Raw genomic sequence first — 21706 nt, forward strand, 5'->3', positions numbered from 1 at the left:
GTAATTCCTCGTTTGTTTTCTTCTCTGTCCAGTTCACCTTCTCCATTCTACTCCGCACCCGCATTTAAAAAGCCTCCAGTCTCATATAAAAGTTTTTACGAGTCTTTTCTTAACATCCTTACTCAACGTCCCCATCATCAACTCCCTCCTCCTTGTGAAAGCCTCTTTGCCTAGCGCAATTCTTCTCCTTACGTCCCTACTACTTTGACCGTGTTGGTCCAAAACACTACCGAGATACGTAAACTGTTCTACCTGCTCTAGTTTTTGCCCTCCTATTTTAATGTTAAGCTTGGGCTTTTTCTTTCTAGAAAATCGCATAACCTTTGTTTTATTAATATTGATTCTCATCCCATACCTGTCGCATTGAATTTCCAATTCACTCAGCAATGCTTGCAGCCCCTTGGCTGACTGACAAACTAAAGCTTGGTCATCAGCAAACCTAACTGATTTTACGAATTCCCCGCCCACTTTCATTCCTACCTCGAGTTCTTCCCATGCCTCTTTAATCATTTCCTCTGCATACAGGTTGAACAGCAACGGTGATAATGGACAACCCTGCCTTACACCCCTTCCTAACACTACCCATCCTGACTCCCCGTTTCCCACTCGTACCTGAGCAGTCTGAGACATGTACAGGTTGCGGATTAGCCTCCTTTCCCTCCAATCTATTCCTATTTTCTGCAATATACTCATTAGTTTTTCCCAATTCACTCTATCAAACGCTTTTTCGAAATCTACGAAACAGGCAAATACCTCCTGGTTGTGTTCTATATTCCTCTCGATTAATAATCTAATTACTGCAATGGCATCACGCGTACCTCTCCCCTTCCTAAACCCAAACTGATCATCCCCTAAGTAATCATTTGCCCTACTCTCTATCCTTTTGTTTATGATCCTGAGAACAACTTTAGCTGCGTGGGATATCAAACTAATTGTCCTATAGTCCTCACATGACGTGGCCTTTACCTTTTTCGGAATAGGAACTAAAACTGATCTCACAAAGTCTTCCGGCCAGATTCCCTCCTCATAAATACTACGGATCAGCCCATATAGCCTCTTCCTCCCACATTTTCCTAAGCATTTTAAAAGTTCCACGGGAATGTTATCTACCCTCACGGCCTTCCCTTAATGCCCTTTCTATCTCATTGTCTAGTATGCCTGGACCTAAGCTGTCTTCCTCTACGTCATTTTCTTTTTCAATGTCTAACTTTGTTGGTCTGAGTTCTTTACTATACAGTTCTTCTATATACTCCTTCCATCTCTCTTGGATCTTTCCTGCGTCAACTATTACCTTACCCGCCTTATCTCTAACTGTTAGCATAGCTCTTCCTTTCTTACTTCCCGATAACGATTTAACTTTGCTGTACAGCGCACCGATTTCACCCTTCCTCTGAAGACTTTCCATATCCTCGCACTGCGTCTTCCACCATGCTTCTTTTGCTTTATTTTTTGCTCGCCTTAATTTATTGTTTAATTCTTTGTACTTCATTTTGCCTAATTCTGTATTTATATTCTTCCATTTTCGCCGCTCATCCGTCTTTGTAATCATCTCAACCTGATCCATTGTTTCCTAGTCCTTTTAGCGTTAACGGTTCCAATAGCGTCTTTTGCGGCTTTCGATAACCCTTCCTTGATACTTTCCCATTTTTCCTTGATAGCACTCAGCTCTTTACCATCATCCGTGATTTCCTCTACCACCTGTTTGTATTCCTTCCTTTTCAACCCATTTAATGCTTCAATGTTCCATTTTCTAACCCGCCGGCCCTGCCTTATCTTTTTGAAACGTACGCTACATTTCATAACAACTAAATTGTGGTCTGAGTCCGCATCCGCTCCCGGGAAGCTGTGGGAATTTATCACACTGTTCCTAAATCTGTGTCTAACCAGGATATAATCTAGCTGATACCTTCCTGAGTCACCTGGCATTTTCCATGTATACCTGCGTCTTTTGTGGTGTCTAAACCAAGTGTTGGTGATGACTAACCCCTGTCTCCTGGAGAACTCAACTGCTTTCTCCCTGCGGTCATTCCTCGTGCCTAAACCGTAGTCCCCAACCTCATCACAATCTCTTTTTTCGCCTACCGTCGCATTCCAATCCCCGATCACTATCAAATTTTTCCGTGCGGGAACACACGCGATCATGTCCTCTAACTGATCGTATATCCTATCGACCTCTTCTTCCTTATGGTTGCTCGGTGGCATGTATACCTGAATAATAACTAAGTTCGTCGGTTCTGCTTTTATCTCCACTAGTAGTATTCTATCCGTTACCTGCTCTATGTTGACTAGGCTTCCTCCTACCTCTTCATTTAATACTATGGCAACCCCTCGTTGGCTCTCGTCCCCACCGCTGTATATTATTCTATACTTATCACTCCAGTAATCCCCGCTACCTTTCCATCTCACCTCGCATAGACCTAAAATATCTATATTTCCCCTTTCCATCTCTCGCTTAACATTCTCCAATTTCCCTGTCCTCATCATTGTCCTAACATTCCACGTTCCTATTCTAACTAATGTGGTCTTCTTCTCCTGCGTCTTCTGTCCTGCTGATGCTGGTTTTCCCTTGCAAGGGTTTCGTGGGATGACGACCGCGGAAGCCTTGCCTCCCCCGCTGCCGGGCACGACACACGGCCGATTGGGCCGAGCCCCGTGGTTGCCAAGACTCAAAATATCTCTATCGTCCATCATATTTTTCTTGGGAGTGATAATTGAGGTGGTTTCCCGTTGCCTTCCTCAATAGTGTTTTTAACGTGACACCATCACTTACTGGCCGCCCCACTGGGGTCAGACGCCATTGCAGTCGCCTCACTGAGGAACAGACGCTGCGTGGACTACCTTTCGTTTGGCCCCTTACCTTCGACCTATGTGGCATGGGTGACCCTACCAGGAGCAATTTTTTATTACTCCCGCCAGCACAGCTCTAGGGGTCATCGGAACGCACAAGCCCTTCCACCACGTCAAGGTTGTAGTCCGGGGAGGGATTTATATATATATATATATATATATATATATATATATATATACAGACAAATAATAATGTATTTTTACATTATTTGAAATGCATATTTTGAGTTAGAATGTCTTGGGAAGGGAGAATGATGGTCTGAGCTATGCTGAAAGGGGAACTTTAAGTAATAAAGATGAAGAACCACTGAATAAATGGGAACATAAATGAACTAAGGTACAAATATTATTTGGTAAAATATAGCAATAAATTGATTAATGTTATTGAAAAATAACAAATGCATTATGTACAATTTCAAACAGTATTCTATTGGTTGAATTGAATTTAAATAGGGAGGACTGCTTTCATAAGAAACTTCAAAAACTTCTTTGTCCACGTGTGTTTCAAGCATTAAAAGTTAAATAATATTTCAGTTATTGTCCCAGCTATGCCCTCTACGTTAGCCATTATTTCCGTAATTTGTTGGCATGTGTAAAGAAATGATTTCAAGTTAGGATAATGACAATTAAATTGACAGAAAACGTGAAGCTAAAATTTGTAACCTTAAAAAAATTACATGTACATTCGGTGTCACGCTGCAGGTTCGTGCTACCCCCTCTATTTATTGCAAAAATCCTGCGAAAATTCCGTCTCCTTTGCCTCGCAAATTTCCTGTGGAAGACCAGCTTCGAGTTTTTTTATTAATTTACGTACTCTCTCATATTTACCACGAAATAATGTTTTTATCTCTCCCTTTCGCTCTCACTGCTCCCACCAACACTCTCCTCTTTCCTCCTTTTGCCGAAATCGGTCCACCCTTCCCTCTCTCCTATCTCTTACTTGCTGACCCCGTGCGCTTCGTGGCGTTCCTACTGGGGTGGGAGGGGGTGGTGGCAGCGGGGGAGGAGAGCGGGGTTAGATGGGGTCGCCATCGCCTACCCCCCGCCCTCACCCACTCCACTCGTCCCACCTCCATGGAAAATCGAGACATTTGTTTTCGGAAAGCGTTCCGATTTGTCGGGAGAGCCTCTTCCGCCTTTACCGAAGGGATATGAGAACCTTCCACCACCCCCGTCTGCAAAGCTCACATCAAAAGATCATCCCAATCCCAGCATCCCTTCTCCACCTCCTTTCACCCTAATTACCTGTCGCACTTGATGCGCGGGATAAGCGGGCAAGAGTCGAGCCCATTGACGCTCTGCTGAGGAGGAGACTCCGCTAATGAGCAACAGGAATGCAGCAAGGCTTTTTCCCTTCCGCCATCACCCTCTCCCTTCGAATTGAACGAGCAGGCTCTCACATCGACGGTTCAAAACCCGCCTCGGGTGGTGTGGTGGATGTTGTTTCTTCTGGAACAATTAATGATTTATTTAATTAGATCGGCAAATACTTCCAATTACTGTTATAGCTTTTAGAATCAATGAGTTTTTCGTCTGAAATTATTTTATATCAAACCTTCATATGTTTTAGTCGAGTGCACATTTTAATAATCTGACTTTGAATTTATTTCTTCGCGAGTATTTTTAATTGAATTGTCGCTATCGCTGTAATTAAGTTTGATTAGGCATGTGTAGATCTAGTACGAAACCGGGAGAATACATGCAATTTTTAATTGCGCGGAGTCTCGACACCCCCAGCCATGGCGTTCTCCACTGCGTCCCAGAGCTCAATGGGAAACCACAGCCGGCAGATGGATAGGATGTGTCCCCTCCAATTGAGAATGTGCGAATTTCTCACGGCCTAGGGCTTTGGTGAAAGAAGCTTGATAGATCGAGACCCTCAGCTATTAAACCAAACTTCGAGTTGAAATGTCTTTGATGAAGTTCTCTCGGGTCTTCCACCGGGTCAGGGGTTCCATGTTGGCCGACGTTTCGATGCCCGACTCGCGCATCGTCTTCAGGGATAATGGTGGCCACTCGTTTTTTCAGTTTTATAGGTTTTTATTTCCGTAAAGAGACAGCGTACAAGAAATGCATAAAATATATGATTGAAACATAACATAACAATACGGAAACCCCGTTTTAGGATAAACTCCTCTTCGGGGTGGAAAAATTAAATATTGAAAGGCTACAAGATGGTAGCGGCTGCGGAAAAGATTGCCACTAGACCAGAAGACCAGAATCCCTATTGTCTGAGCATTTGCCCTTCGTTATAAATGCTGCTTCGGTGCGACAACGTCCACCCCTTCAGCGACAGTGTTTGTGCAATCGGCACGTGGAAATCAATGACAAACGAAAGTGTAAATGACGAACGTGTACGTTTCCAGTGTTAGTGAAGGAGAAATTGAAAGAAAGACCACTAGTGGGTTGGCAATTGGCCATTAACTTAAAGGAAGAACTAAAATACCTTAATTTTAAGGGCGGGAACATTTTGCCCATTTCCTCGTCAACAGGAAGGGATAACATTTTCTAATCCTAAAAACTTAAATTTAACTTTTTAACAATCTGGTCTAAGCTATGTATATATAATATATTTTTTTTCTTTTTTTTTTAAATACTTTTTTCAGTTTTTTTATATATCTATTTAGATATATATATATATATATATATATATATATATATATATATATATATATATATATATACACAATTTTTTTATTGCTTTTGTCTTATATATTATTTTTTTTAATCCTTTTTTTCCTCTTTTTTTTAACATCAATTTCTGCCCAACAGACCCTCACACATTAGGTCTAGTCGGGGCCAAATGCATATTTACTGTGATATATATAAGATGCAACATGCCTTCTTATATATACACTTACATAAAATAATGATTAGTGTTACAAAGTGTTTACAAATATTCACAAAATAAAACCCTCATTTTAATAAAAATATTAGTAAGTTGATAAGAATGAAAGTCATAGAAAAGATTTCGGTTTTGTTACCGAAATATAATTTCTTTTGGAAGTCTGTAGCTCGGACGGCGTTTTCTATGTAGGGAGTAATCCCATATGTTTTTTGTAAGCGTGTTTCGTGGAAGGGACCTCTCGAGTCTTGCAGCTTGCGCTCGAATGAAGCCGTGTACTTTTGGTATTTTGTGTGCGTTTCTGATCTCCTGCATTGGCACGAGTTTACTCTGGTTTGTGAGGTAGCGAAGTGTTTTATTCTGGAATGTTTCTAAGCGACTTCTGTCTGTTTTTGTCGCGTTCACGTAAATTTCGCAACCGTACAGCATCCTGGGACGATTATAAGAGAGGTAAAGTCTGATCTTTACTCGGGGCGTGAGGCGCGATTTGGAGCACAAGAGTGGAGAAAGAAGTGCTCTTGTGCCCTGTGCTATTTGTAAGGCATGCTGTACGTGCGTGACCCATGTCAGTCTGTAATCGAAATGTATCCCTAAGAATTTGTGTGAGGATTTCGTCGGAATACGCACGGACTGAAAGGTTAAAGGTTTTTTTGGGAGATAGCTTCGTTTCCTCCGAAAGTCAACAACAACGCTTTTCTCGGCATTAATTGTGACTTTCGAGTTGATGGTCCACTTTTCAAGTAAAGAGAGGTGGTTTTGGATCTTACGAAAGGCACATGTGCCGCTCCAAGATCTTGCCGCGATAGCAGTATCGTCGGCGAACATGAAAGTTTGAGTTTGTGGAGAAGAAGGAAGATCATTGACATAGCAATTGAAGAGTGTAGGAGATAATATGGCGCCCTGCGGGACGCCACAATTTATCTGTTTCCTGGCTGACAGAGCTCCGTTTTCGACGACATGTATGACTCGTGAAGCGAGAAAACTTTGAAACATCTTGATGAGATGTAATGGTACCCCGATTTTAATTAATTTCAGAAGCAATCCATCATGCCAGACTTGATCGAATGCCTTGGCCACATCCAAGAACAACACCGCAATGTGTTGGTTGTTCTGCAGGCCGTGGCTGATATACTCTGCTAGTCTGAGTATTTGCAGGGAGGTGGATTGTCCTTCCCGGAATCCCATTTGTTCCGGTCATATTACGTCGTTGGTCCGTAGGAAGAGGTCTCGACGGGATTTCAAAATTGATTCAAACAGTTTTGAAATAGAGGAAAGTAAAGAGATAGGTCTGCGGTTTAGAGGAGTTGTCGGGTCCTTGCCTGGCTTTGTAAGCAAGCAAAGTTTTGCTATTTTCCAGGAGTCTGGAAAATAGCAAGAGGAAAGACAGTTGTTAAATAAGCCCAGCAAGTGACGAGCGGCCGGCAGTGGCGCGTTCTTTAAATGCCTGTTTGAAATGTCATCAATACCCGGGGCTTTTTTCGGGTTCAAGTATTTAATAGTCAATCTTAGCTCCGTCTCTGTAACTGGTTGGAAAGGCGGAGTCGGAAGAAAACTTAGGCTACTTACAGCAGCTTTAGCCTCTTCGTCCTCCTCCGTTCTTGGCCAGTCGTTTCTGAGAGTCATGGTTCCCTGGAACGCATTGGCGAGGATTTCTGCCTTGTCATTGGCGTCAAAATATAAGTTGTTGTTATGCCTGATGGGCTGGTCAGGACGGCCTTTTTTGGTCAGTTGCTTAGCAACCTTCCAAAGGGAACCGTCGTCAAAGGAGAGGTTGTCGAGTTTGTCCCTCCACTGTTCATTGAACCAATTTTTAATTTCGCGTTTGACGCAGGACGCGAAGAAGTTATAAAGCCGTTTATAGGCGCCATCCCTAGTTCGCGCCCATTGTCTGCAAGCCTTGTTGCGCTGTTTTATGAGCATCAGGATGTCGTCGGGTAGGGCGTTTGAAGGAGGAGGAGGAAGAAGATACGGGAGTGATGCGAGTGCATGCGCTTCCCGCATTGCCTCGGTGATGGCAAGGACATGAGCGTCGATGTCCTGCTGGTCTGAGGAGTGTAGGATTGGGATTGCTGAGAAGGCGTCTTCTGCCAAGGAGGCGAACTGTTTCCAGTTCGTCCTAGCAGGGATGGAAGGAGGTTGCTCATAAGGGACAGTCGCAATGTCGGATTTAATCGGGTAATGATCACTGGAGAGATCGGGAAGTACAGTTGGAGTCATTATACAAGGCATATTTTTCGTTAGGCAGAAATCCAGGATGTCTTCCCCTCCACGGATGTCAATGTGCGTCGCCGTTAGTGGCACTTCGACGTCTACCATGATGGAATTTACAATGTTATGCAAACGCCGGCCATTAATATTCGCGGACCGGCACCCCCATTCTAAATACTTTGAATTCCAATCGCCGATGGCTACGACGCGTCTGTCAGCCGGGAATAAGGAACGAATTTCGTCAGGAATAATAGTCTTACCACTAAGTTGGTAAGCGGAATAATTTCAATGGATTCCTTGATAATGCGGTCCCAGTAACCACCGGCGCGGGCAAGTAGCTTGGTCCCGTTGAAATCAATTGGGTGGTCCATCCCAATGCTGTGTTCGGCGATAGCTTATTTTTCCACCTGCCCTAGTCGTAAATGTCTTTTATGTTCCTTTAACCTCGTCTCGATGGTCCGCCCTGTCTCTCCAATGTAGACCTCCCCGCAGGCACAAGGGACTTGGTATATGCCCGGGGTCTTTAGGCCGATTGGGTCCTTCGCTCTGACCAGCCGGAGATGGCCGATCAAATGGTCAGCCACCTCACCTCTGCAGTAGACGGCGCAATGAAGGCCTCGATACCGCTAAAGGAACAACGGAACTCGTATCTTCGGGTTCCACTTCCAGCGGCGGTTAGAGGCCTCATTGCGCGGCGAAACAACGTGTGGCGCCAATGACAGAAATATCGTACAGCGGACGAGATAAGGCAGCTCTCAGAGCTTAACGTTGCGGTACAGGATGCCCTCTGGGAGGTCCGATCGGACCACTGGGAGGCGCACCTGCGGGAGGAGCGCCTTTCGGAAGACGGCAACGAGGACCTGCCGTCGGTGTGGAAGATATGCCGGAGGCTGCGGGCTCCTCAAAGACTGGACCCGATTATTACCGACGGAGACAGGGAGGCACGATCTCCCATGGAGAAGGCGGAACTGCTCGCTCATCACTTGGCCTGCAGCTTTTCACCCAATCCTGGGAATTCCGCTTCTGCCGAGATTGAAGAAGAAATCGAGGCGTTTGAAAGAGCCGGAGACGCCGATTTGAAAGACGCCTCGGAAATTCCGAGATTCGACGAGAAGGACGTCATAGAGGCAATGCGTCGCCTCCGCAAGGGGAAAGCCCCCGGAAGCGACAACATTCCCAATGTGGTCATTCGGGAGCTTCCAAAGGCGGCGGTGAGGTACCTGACAACGCTCCTAAATGGCGGTGTCAGGATTTTCTACTTCCCGACCACTTGGAGAAGAGCGAGAATCGTCTGCCTGCCGAAGTCGCAGAAATTGGAGGTGGGTCCCGGAAAATTCCGGCTTATCTCCTTGCTCGACGGCTTCGGTAAGATATTCGAGCGACTGCTGCAACGGCCGCTAGCTGATTTTGTCCGGGAGAATGACATCCTCCCGGAGGAGCAGTTTGGTTTCCGTGCGCAGCATTCCACAGTCCATCAGCTGGTACGAACGGCGGATTTCATCACGGACAGCTTCAACAGGAATATGGCGGTTGCTGGGGCCTTCTTCGACGTCAGTAAGGCGTTCGATCGCGTCTGGCATCCGGCTCTCCTGTTGAAGATGAGACGAGTCCATTTCCCACCTTGGATTGTACGGATGGTTCACTCCTATTTGAGAGACAGGACATTCACCGTGCAATGGCTCGGGGTGAATTCAGGGGTGCGTCGGATCTCCGCCGGCGTGCCCCAGGGATCATTCCTCGGGCCACTGCTTTACAATATCTACTCCCACGACATTCCAACTCGTCGTGGGAACCTCGAGATCCTGTCTCTCTATGCCGACGTTACGGCCCTCCTGTGCTGTTCCCGGCAGAAGGTGACCGCGGTGCGAAGACTGCAGAGCGCCGTGGCGAATCTCCTAGAATGGTACCGCCGATGGCGCTTTCATGTTAACGCACAGAAGACGAAGGCGATCATCTTCCATCCGGGAAATGGTCGGCCGCCAGGAGTGAACTTAACTGTGAATGGAGTCGCCCTACCGTGGGAATCTGAAGTTTCCTACCTCGGAGTGCTGATGGACCGGAAACTCTTTTGGAACGCCCCAAAGCTTCGTGTACGTAGAAAGGCATTCGCGGCGCTTAGTCGGCTCCGGCCGATTATCCGCCCGCCGGTCCTGAGTATGGACACGAAGCGTAGACTGTACCAAGCGTTCGTGCTGCCTGTCATCACGTACGCTGCTCCGGTATGGTCAGGAGTGTCGCGAACGAGTCTCGCTCAAATTCAGGTGGTGCAGAATTCTGCTCTTCGTGACATCATGGCACGCGGTCGTTACGCCCGCGTTTCCGAGATGCACGGGGACGGAAAGATGGAAACCCTGGACGTCCTTCTGCCTAGAATCTCTGGAAAATTCTTCAGAAAAGCGGCTGAAGCGGCAGTGAAAGTGATTCGCCGGGTTGGCGACATAAGGGTCTGGCTATGGGACCGCTACAAGCGCCCCATAACATCCCAAGACGAGCAAGACACCCTTCCGGCAAAGAAGAAGCCAAGGCTGCTCTGAGCGGGAATAAATCAAACGACTGACAATGCAGAAGAATTCTTCCCGCCTTAGTAGCCTTGGAGGCTGGAAAGGCGCAGTGTAAGGGCTACGCAAGAGCCCTTGCAAGAAACTGCTCTGAGTGGCAATCATCATCCCTGAAGACGATGCACGAGTCGGGCATCGAAACGTCGGCCAACATGGAACCCCTGACCCGGTGGAAGACCCGAGAATACTTCATCAAGAATATACGCCGGGAAAGCACCAAATCTTACTTGAAATGTCTTTGTTCAAGGGAGAAGTAAAATTTTGTTTATTTTTGGATATTTTGAATTTTCACCAAATAATATCCCCGTCGTTTTAATTAAATACTAATTTTTATTTATCATCATGTTCATGGAATATAGAATTTTCCTCGGAAAAGTGACGGCAAAGATTATGGGGAAATACAAGAATGACTCTGGAAATACGCTATCTCATTCATATCGATTAAACATTCCATTTGAGTGGAGAGAAGTCTCTCAAAATCACAACTTACGTCAACGGAAAAGCGTCACGCTTTAGCCAACAAAAGTGAAGGGTGTATTAATTTGGTTTACTTCGCATCAAAAAAGTAAATCATTTACATTTTGTTACATATTTTGGCGATATTTTTTACTGGTGATTTAACTGTCGTATAAAGCTTACGCGTAAATCATCTTCCACCTTGAAATCAAAAGTTTTAATCAAAAAGCAAAGGAATGGGTGAATACGCTGTGTTTTCGGCACATATTTTGAGTTTGTTATCATATACCAACTAGAATGTAATGCTCATTTCATGTGAAATATCATATCCACGTGCTTTATTGAAATACAAACAAGAAGGATTTATTTTCCCCGAGTGCTGTCAAACTGACCTTGGTCTCTAGCGCCAGAGATAAACGTTTCAACCTCCCACCACCTGAAGCAATGATTGCGATCAGACTCAAATGCGATGGGAAGAATGGAGGGGTAAATAAATAATATATTTCCTTTCTAAAGGTCATGCCTATGCAAGCTGAAAATTATCCATATTTGTGTCCTTTTACATTCCTGGGCGATTTGATGCGCAAACTGGCCTGGCACGCCCAGTACAGGGTGGGCAACGCTTTCTTCGCGTATGTGAAAGGCATTCCAAGATTGGCACCTTATTTATTATCCAAGGGAATGACTTGTTTAGTGTCCTCGTTGTCAAAAAAATTTGAACCTGTATACGAACGAATTTCCCCCTAATTTTTGAATTTTAGAATTGTTCTGCGTATTTTATTCCATTGCATCTTTAATGCCGAGAGAAATGAGGTATATACCAATTACGAAATAAAAGGGTAAATTTTCAAATAGAAGATTTAACCGAATTTATTTAAACCTTTTTCGATTCTTTCAAAAAGGACCTCCAAAAGTTAAATATTTTTAAAAAGATCTGCGAAAACCCAATACTCCTAAAAGAAGTACATATTTCTTCTATGTCCCGTTTAGGATTCACTGAGTGCTTAGGTGGCACTATTACACTATCTTGAAAGCTGTAACCGAGAAAAAAATTCAAATCCGTATTATCGAAGCCGTGTACATATGTAATGGATCATTGTTTTTTATAATGTGCGGGTTAAGCGATCTGAGAGCAACCCATAGTTACAGAGAAAATCTCCCCTACAGAGTTCGTAATTTATTAGACCCAGAAGTTACTCATGATTATATTATTATAAATTAGTGAAAGTACATAAAAACATCAAAATAACACATTTAATTTGCAAATCTTTAAGAAATTGAGGTGTAGTTCATTGTTTAAATTTATATTCTTTTCCTTGCCCTCTACACAACAGTTAAACTTTCACCGGGTATTTACCGTTTGTAAAATATTCTCGTGGTTGCGTGTTGTGGCATGGTTATATTTTCCCATGCTTCATTCATATTGTGACGCCAGAATTGTTTTCCTGCTACTATGTTAGTCTTAGCCTAGTGTTAATTCTGTAATGGTGTTGCTGCCGGTACTTGTGCAGGTCTCTTTTCTTGTGAAAAATTAATAGTAATTGAAAGTTTTTTATTGTATAATATATATTATGTTTGCATCCAAAATACGACGGGGCAAGTGTGACAATGATATGTTATACACGAATGGGTGAATGGAACCATCAATTTTACCTCCTTTTTTAATGTTGGCTTGTGTCTTGCTGGGTAACGTTGCATTTCTATAAATACAGTAAGTATTTCAAATATATTTGTAAATATTAAAAGAAAATTTAGTTCTTTGATGCGATCCCATGAAAGAAGGGAGGTTCGTGCACCATGGTAATGGATTCTTAATTTTAAGTGTCTCCGTCCCGCAATTTATCATAATTACATTCTGAATGCTTCTTGCATTAGTAAGAAGAAACTCCATCCATATTTCTCATAATGCATCAAATCATTTTCAATTAATATCTAATTTTGAATTAATTTTCCCTCATCTCTTCCTTTGGGTGCGACGCAAATCGTGTCCGTTCCTGGAAATCGCTCCCGTGTGTTTCGCGGAAATGCGTGGGTTTTTATTTTATTTTGAACGGAATCTTATGTCTAGTATGTAAAACCTTGACAAATCGGTTTCCATTTATTTTTGGCACGCCTTTTTTTATTTCAATTCTAACGTGTGTACGCATACAAATGATTTGCCGTCACCCGAGGCAATTCAGGAGATTCGATTAATCGACGATGTATTTCTCTCCCAATAGGGCCCGCCGGGGCGGCTGGGGCCCATTGGACCCATCGGACCGATCGGTGAGCCGGGAATACCAGGATTTCCCGGGGAGAAAGGAGACCCCGGGCCACAAGGGAGACCGGTAATTGCATTACGCGTCGCCTTCGTCCTGGTTTAATTGAAGCCCTCCCGAAAGAACTTGGCGGATGAGTTTATTCCGCGACAATAATGGGATTTCCATTTACTTTAATCGTTATTTAATTGTGCCCCCATCCCATCAAATTTATCTCCGCCAATTTGAAGTGAGTAAAAACTTCACTCTCAAAAAAAAACCCTTGGAAGTTGTTTTTTTAATTGATAACTTAATCAAGCCCTCGAGCGATCTTGAGTGAATGCCTCGCCAGGGTAAGCTGCCTTTTTCGCTCTCGGCTAGGATATATTCATTCGGAAACAATTATGTATGAGATAATAGTTTTATCAAAATAAATACAATTTAGGGTACTTATCGCATTTCATTCCATTATAGGAAGAATTACTTCACATCAACTTGAAAAATTAAATTTTTATTTAAGTAATTTCTCATATGCCTCTTCAGTACATTGGGTGTTGGAGTAAGAGTGTTCATGCTCTATATTACTCTAAAAAGAATCCTCGATTCAGTGAAAGTATTATCATTATTGTAATTTCTCCTTTGCCGGTGAGGGAATTTTTGTGCATATGGTAATAATCCAGCAATTTGTTATTTTTTTGCATCAAATCATTATACCCTATTTTTTAATTGTTACCATGTATTAAAATATGGGAAATGCATGTAAGGTATGGCTTTCCCATTTGGGGCTGAACTATATTGAAATCAAATGACAATAGGTATCTTGAGTCACATAAGATAAACATTATCCATCTACATGTGCGTATTAATGAGTAATGTGAAAGTCTGGTAACCAAGAATTCGTTCCTTATGCTGAGTGAGTAGTGTTTTTAACTACGAATTTCTTCGTAAATAGTTGACGATAGTTTGGAATATATAGATATTATCAAACGGACCGGTCAAAAAGGTCTTCAGTACTACATTTCGATAAATATCTACGAAACAGGAATGGCGAGATGAAGGAGAGAATATCTTTGACCGCAGGTTTTCTTAAGAATTTTTCATGATAATCATCCATTTTTTTCGGGGTGACCCAGCTGGAAAAATACGTGTCTACACGTCTTTTCTCCGAGTCATGCATCAGCATCTTCCGCGAGTGATGGTATATTCTTCGTCTCTTATTGCATTCTAGTTTAGTCTTTCGATCTCATAGACCAAAATAGTTTGAATAGCCTCGCTCTAATATTTTTCTCGCGGATATCTCGTAAAACATTATGACCATATCAGAGATTAGGCAAATATTTTCGAATGAGATAAGCTCCATTTTCTTCGTAAATTGAGCTGGCTAATGTAGGCTTCCTGCGAAGGAGATTTTTTTCCAATTCAAATTCGTTATCCCTCGTCAACAGTGAGACTGTGCGAGAGATAAGCAGAATACAACGCTCCGCTCCGTCTCTCTCGCGATAACGAGCCACTCCCCCCCCCCCCCGCTCGATCCACGACATTGCCTCACTTTCGGGCGTGATTGGGATCGGAATGTTTCCCACCCGGGTACCGCGGGTGTGTATGCTCCCGAATCGCCCCGCCGACGAGGGTATGTGAGGACTCTTTCGCAGCTGCGCCGTTTGCCGTCTCGTTGCGTACCGGGCGGGATGGGGCGGGGAGATCGAGTTCCCCGAGGCCAAAGCCGCGGCGCCGACCCGCGGATTCGGAGTGTCCACGCGGAACGAAGATTAATGTTCCTTAAAGAAGCGGCGAATGTCCGCGGGACCACCCCCATCGCCGCGAGACGCTCCAATAAACACGTGCTTCCGTGGAAGTTGGTGTGTTTCATTTTTCATCCGGTGGAGTAGGTAATCTCTCCCGGCCCGTTTCCATTAAAGGCCATGGCTCGAATCGAGAGATTAATATGATATGAATTTTGGGCGGCCGCCACTCCGCGTATTAAAATATGAGGAAGTGCTCTCGGCCCCACCCCATTCCCACCCCGACACAGTTATCATCGCGGAAAATCTAAATTAGGGCCATTTGTTGTGTCCTCGATTGTGCGGTGATATTGTCGAACCTGTTTATCCCTCTGACATCTTGAGATGATATCCATTCATTTCACTTGAGGTGGAATTAATACAGAGTTAATTTGCAAGTTTTAAGAAGGATAGCATCACCGAAATACTGAGGATACGTGGAATCACTTCCTTGAGATCACGCGCTCTTCAGTTAACAAGTTCATCCTCATAAAAGATGACAGAGAACCTAGATGGTACAACGGGGATGTTAGAAAGGCATTGCGACGTCAAAGCCTATGTCACGGCAAGAAAAAAATATTAGGGATGATATCTCTGGCGACAAAAAGAACTGAGATCACTAATGATCACAAGATATCTAGGGCGAATGCCAAAACTTAATTTCGGAAAGCTTTAAGCGAATTCAGAAGGAAAAGATTTGCGGAATATTTAATGGAGAATCCAAAAGTGCCCAAATTGAAATCTCATGTAATGGATTAGAACGTTTGCTGAAAAATATTTGGCCTAATAAATCCTTCGGGCCCGATCAAATACCCACTCGTATATTTAAGAATCTAGATTTGGATATTGCACCGTATGTAGAAATCATACTTAAGAAGTCGCTGGTAGATCACAAGGTTCCCAGAGATTATAAAAGAGCTAACTTAACACCAATATTTAAAAACGGAGACAAGGAGGAACCGAGTAATTACAGACCTATTTCCCTGATATCCATTTCGTGCAAGTCTATGGAAGATATAGTTGCTAGTTTGATCATGAGTCACCTCGATAATCGGGAGTTATTAATGAAAAATCAGCATGGTTTCCGAAAAGGTGGAACTTGCGCATTTTGTTCATGGTATTCTTACTTCGGGAGAGAGCAATGTTCCAGTGGACGCGATTTTTCTAGATTTTAAGAAAGCCTTCGACAAAGTACCTCATATTAAACTACTCGCAAAGCTAGAAGCATATGGCATAGATAAAAATATCTGGGGTTGGATTAAAGACTTTTCGAATGGTCGGGTTCAAAGAGCAGTGATAGATGGAGTTAGCTCTAATGTAGTAGAAGTTACTTCAGGTGTTCCCCAGGGAAGTGTTATTGGACATCTTTTATTCCTGCTTTACATTAACGAGATTGACTCTGCAGTCACTAGCGAGATGCGTTTATTTTCCGATGATTCAGCAGTTAACCATGATATATGCAGTGGATAACCATAGCAGCTTTGTCAGATGACCTTAATGCTATATGACGCTGTTGCGACACTTGGAAGTTACAATTAAACTTAAAGAGATGTGTGGTGATAAATTCGTGGAAAAAGAGCAATTCCCTCACGAACCCCTACTGCATCGGGCACACCAAAATGGAAAGTGTGGGCTCAATGAAATGCCTAGGCGTTACCCTCACTCACTATCTTTCCTGAGTGAAGCACATACGGGGAATATGTGGACAAGCTAACAAATAATTAGAATTATTGCAGTAGTCCTGGGTAAATGTGATAAAAAGGTCAAGGAGAAATTTTACGGTGAGAAGAGAATTTTGAATGGTGATACGTTTAATATTCGTTAGCTCTTTCAAATAATTACTTTTATCAGGTGGGATACTAACTAGTCTGTGGACTAGTGCATGGGAAGAAGTGGGTTTATTATTGTTGGGAACCAAAGGAATCCCGGAGAATGTAGTGGTCCGTGTGTGTAGGTTTACAGTATATGTCATGAGTGAGTTTGTTATTATTCCTAGATAATAGAAGATCGAAGAATGGGAGTTGGTTAATAGAGAATAATCAAAGTTGTTGTAATAAGTTGGTTATTAAAGAATAAATACATTAAATTTCCTCACCACCCACATTTGACTAAAGGTCTAGAAAAGATATTTAAAGCTGTTGATAAAAATATTTCTTTTAGTAACAAAAATAAGCTTAAACATTTGTTGGGGGCACACAAAAGACAAGATCGACACGGTCAATAAATCAGGAATTTACCAAATGTCTTGTTCCTCATGCGATGTTTCCTGCGTTGGACAAGCACGTAAAACATCAAGACAAGGTTCAAGGAACATATGGCCCACTTTTAGTATAACTGACAAGAAAAATCTTTTTGAATGTGCGAGCGATTGCTTTCCTCAGTGCTTGTGAGTGTGTGTCAGCTCTGTGTTTCTCCCTGGCACAGAATTTATTTCCGTAAACAGTCACGGAGAGTATATCTGTTCATAAACTCGGGTATACTCAATGGAGTCCCTTGAACTATCTCAATGATCCCAATTGGGTTTGAGTGCTTGCGTCAGTAACTGGTCACTGGCGAGAAAGTAACATTCCCACAAACTACTGCAGAACGGTGTTCTGGTTTAGAGGTTGTGGTTGGTCACTGTCATGGAATTTAACTAAATCTATGGCATCTCTCAGGGATTCCCAGGGTCTCCTGGAGTCGCTGGACCGAGAGGCCTTCCAGGGGTACAAGGACCCCCTGGTCCAGAGGGAAGGGGACTGCCAGGGACCAAAGGTGAAAGGGTAAGTTTCATTTATTGAACTTCATGAAACATTTCTTTATTTATTTCTTCATTTATCAAATAGCTTTTGGTGTCAATTGTTGTCTTCAAATGGGGGGTTTGTGTGGGAGGGGGGTATCCCCTGTGGGGATCACTGGACATGGAAGAGTGTAGGATCTTAGAGGGGCGAAGGGATTTAAAATTATGTTAGCAAGTTCATCCTTGCAATGGACACATTTCAAAATTTCTAATTGCTCCTATGCCTCAAGTCTATGGCCTTTATTTTTGAAATGGAGGATTTCAGTCCCAAAGTCACTTTTGTGGTCACATTTGCTAAGGTGCTTCGCAAAGAGAGATGTTATGTTCCTATTCTTTACACATGTTTTGTGCACCTTTATCCTTTCTTTAAATTTTCGTCCTATTTGCCCAATATACTCAGTGTTACACTCCTAGCACTTAAATTCATGCACTGCATTCCTCTTGTCTTTGGGAACTTTGTCTTTAGCACATGAGATCAGGTTCTTAAGCCATAATTCGCTTTCCCTCCCATCTACATTTTTACCTATTAACCCCTCCCATGCTCTTCCACTTGACCAACTCTCCTGCCGAAGTTGATGACATCCAACATCAAAACCTAGGTTGTGTTCTAAATAAAGGGTTTGTGGAATAACAAAGTTAATTATTTCATTTCAACTTCAATTTTTCTTCTTGAAATTATTTCATTCTCAGTACATTAATTTTCTGCTGAGAAAATGGTAAGTATGTTGATGGTATTTTCTGGTACATTAATATTTCTGGCATTAATATCCAACATGATAGAGCATTCTTAATACTGGTTTGGAATGTAGGAATAGGAATTGTAGGAACTTATGGAGTCTTCGTGTGATTTTTTTAACAATTTGCACAGAGTCCATCCACAGTTAATTTTATTTCATGTCAACTCTTGGGTTTAGTTTACAGCATTTTATTGTTATTCAAATGACTTTTTTGCATAATTCACTTTCCTCCAATTTTTGCAGGGTGATATTGGATTTCTAGGACAGCCAGGAGAGAAGGGAGACCCAGGGGCACCAGGGCCAGTGGGCCCAAGAGGCCCCCCTGGGGAAATACGGCAAATTGAAGGAGTCTCAGGGAGCCTAGGTATAATAGGACCTCCTGGACCAGTGGTAAGAGCCCCCATGAAAAATAAAGAGTATTCACCTTTCAATGCCGCAACTGATTCTGCATGGATTAGCCCACGCTGTCATATTTAAATTAGTTTGACTGTAATGTGTTTACGTAAAAACAATACATGCCACATTCACTTTTATTCCTCCATCTAATTAGGCATGAGATGTTTGGTGAACAATTATTCTTCGTTCAGATGATTTGGTATTTGAATGTAATCTGAACGGAATCTAAGATTCTTCTCGGAGACATTTTTCCGTGGATATATTCTCAGCCTAAAATTAAATATTCTGAAATTATGTAAATCCTATTTCACACCAAAGACACAGCCGGGACCTGGGAAATACTTTCTTCATCAATTAATACATGTCAATATTAATTTTATAACTCTGCTAATATTTATGAGTCCATTGCATTCCATGCTGCATCATCTGCTCAACACAGGGTCCTGAGGGACAAGAAGGACCTCCAGGGCCCAGGGGTCCTATCGGAGACACGGGTCTTACGGGTGAACCAGGAAGGGATGGCATTCCAGGAGAGAGAGGGTTGAAGGGAGACAGGGGTGAGCCAGGGCCCCAAGGACTGAGAGGTCTCCCAGGTATAGCGGTACGTGCAAACAAACGGAATTCTAAGCATATCCATCACATTAAAGAGAAAATTAACATTTGAAACTAACATTCATTCATTCAGCTTGGCGAGGGCTGTGTGTAATCACATATGCTCCAGACCTTCAGCTTTCAAATAGTTACTATATTTTTTATTTATACTCTATTTATAAATCCTGGTACTAACATATTAATAACCTGTACTGATTGACATTATTGACTCTTCTAATAATTTGCATTAATGAATTCACTTGTGATGTATCTAAGGAATGTGATGAAGAATTCTGTTGTAATGTCCTCATAATGACACCAAGGTTTCTACCACATTGATCCTTTTGGTTGGACAATAGTTTTTCTGGCATTATTGTCATCATCTTTAGGTCTAATATTGACTCTGAAGATGCCAAATGCAATGGCAGCAAAATGTTATTCGGCTTCATGGATCAATATGAAGAGTATTTAATAAAGTTGGGGTTATTATAGCTTAGGAATTTTCTCATAGCTTCACCTGCAGAGTAAACTATATAAGCATAGTTTACTGGGATTAAGAAGTATAATTAGTGTAACATACTGGCATTGTAATTTGAAAAAAGTTCTATAAATTAGTGAGTTGACATTGGATTTTATTTATCCATAGTAAAACAAAAATTTCTCATCACAACCCAAGTTGCAAGTACCTATTCAAATTATCATGCACTTATGTGCAACATTTTCAAAGTGATGTACTCTTGACAGCCATGGAATCAGATCAAGTCTAAAGCTCATTTTTCATCTATTTGAAATTATCTGCCCTAAAACATCTGCCTTCGACCAGGGACTCCATAGTTGTGAAATTAGGCACTGCATACATATTTTCAATCATTAAGAATTGAAATAAGAGACTTGTTTTCACAATATGAAGTAACTTTAAAACATGTGAATAATGTAGGCTTAGGTAACCATTTTTTACCCATTTTAGGTTGCACTATATTGAGAAGAGTTATTTATTAACTTCTCAATCGGGCAATGCATGAGAATTTTTGAAACTATGTTTACTCTTCAAGGTGATATCGACAATCTGAATGGCAGTTTCTTGTCTCAGTTAATGACTCCATAGGGGTTCATAATTCATGTACTTGCACATTGTAATGATTCTTCCTCAGGGTCCTCCCGGTCAGCCTGGCAGGCCTGGAGCTCAAGAAGCTGGCGAGATTGTCCCTGGTGCAGTTGGACCACCTGGCATCCCTGGGGAGCCAGGATTGCCAGGCCCAGTCGGACCAAAGGGAGGCAAAGGATCTCAGGGAGACAGGGGTGAGGCTGGACCAAGAGGAGACAAAGGCAAGGCTTATATTGACTTGTTTTATTCTCTCAAAACTGTCATTAGGAGAAACAATATATTGTATTGTTTCAGGCTTCACCTCATGGAAGTATTTAGTATCCATACTAAAAAGAAAGACTTGTATATGGTACTACGCATTTCACAGACTTGCGGCATCATCAGGTACAGTACCTGATGATGCCGCAGGTCGGTGAAACGCATTGTACCATATAATAAAAGTCTGTGGAAAAGTACAAGTCTTTCTTTTCAGTATGGCTAGTAGAAACATGTCACTCTATTTGCCCTTACTTTCTTAGACATTTAATTCAAAATTGTATCACTCTAAGTACCAACCCACGTTGGAGGTGAAGCTCTCAGCTATGAGCAATGGTAGATGGATCAGCCAGCTTAAGTCCAGCCTATGAATGGGCCATTGAAGTGGGCAACTAAAGGTAGGACAAGGTGGTCCCCCAACTTGAAGAAGGGAATTTAATATGCCATCTTTTTAAGGTAATCTACCGGTTAAGGTAGGTTTTTGGATGGACACAACTACCAAACAAACATTTTATTACTCCTAACAAAACAAAAAGTCCATCATCCTACTCTATATCAGGTCCCTCTTCATCTCTGAGTACTTTCTTCCTCCCTTCATCCCGTCCAGCATCCCTATCCTGTTCCTTCCCTTTCCTCGTTTGCCTAACATTCTCCCCTCCATTACTGTCTTCAACATCCCGCTGCCGGTCAACACCCCCTTCATCCACACTTCTTGCCTCCATAGGATTTCTCCCAACAAACCCATCTCTTCGCCCACCATACCAAGTACTTCCTCGTTTGTTTTCTTCTCTGTCCATTTCACCTTCTCCATTCTACTCCGCACCCGCATTTAAAAAGCCTCCAGTCCCATATAAATGTTTTTACGAGTCTTTTCTAAACATCCTTACTTAAAGTCCCAGTCATCAACTCCC

The 21706-nt window shown here is 42.6% G+C and overlaps 1 protein-coding gene across 1 annotated transcript in view; it reads left to right on the forward strand.

Moving 5' to 3' along the window:
• The window catches only part of LOC139689925 (collagen alpha-1(IX) chain-like), a 110227-nt gene that overhangs the window by 65482 nt on the left and 23039 nt on the right, over nucleotides 1-21706 (forward strand). Inside the window, exons 9-13 of the mRNA XM_071587057.1 lie at nucleotides 13134-13241; nucleotides 17590-17694; nucleotides 18692-18838; nucleotides 19284-19445; nucleotides 20587-20761. Coding sequence (XP_071443158.1) covers nucleotides 13134-13241; nucleotides 17590-17694; nucleotides 18692-18838; nucleotides 19284-19445; nucleotides 20587-20761 — 697 coding nt within the window. The remainder of the gene's footprint in view (nucleotides 1-13133; nucleotides 13242-17589; nucleotides 17695-18691; nucleotides 18839-19283; nucleotides 19446-20586; nucleotides 20762-21706) is intronic.

This window comes from Hetaerina americana, unplaced genomic scaffold (assembly GCF_022747635.1).
Source record: "Hetaerina americana unplaced genomic scaffold, ioHetAmer1.1.p SCAF_29, whole genome shotgun sequence".
NCBI lineage: Eukaryota > Metazoa > Arthropoda > Insecta > Odonata > Calopterygidae > Hetaerina > Hetaerina americana.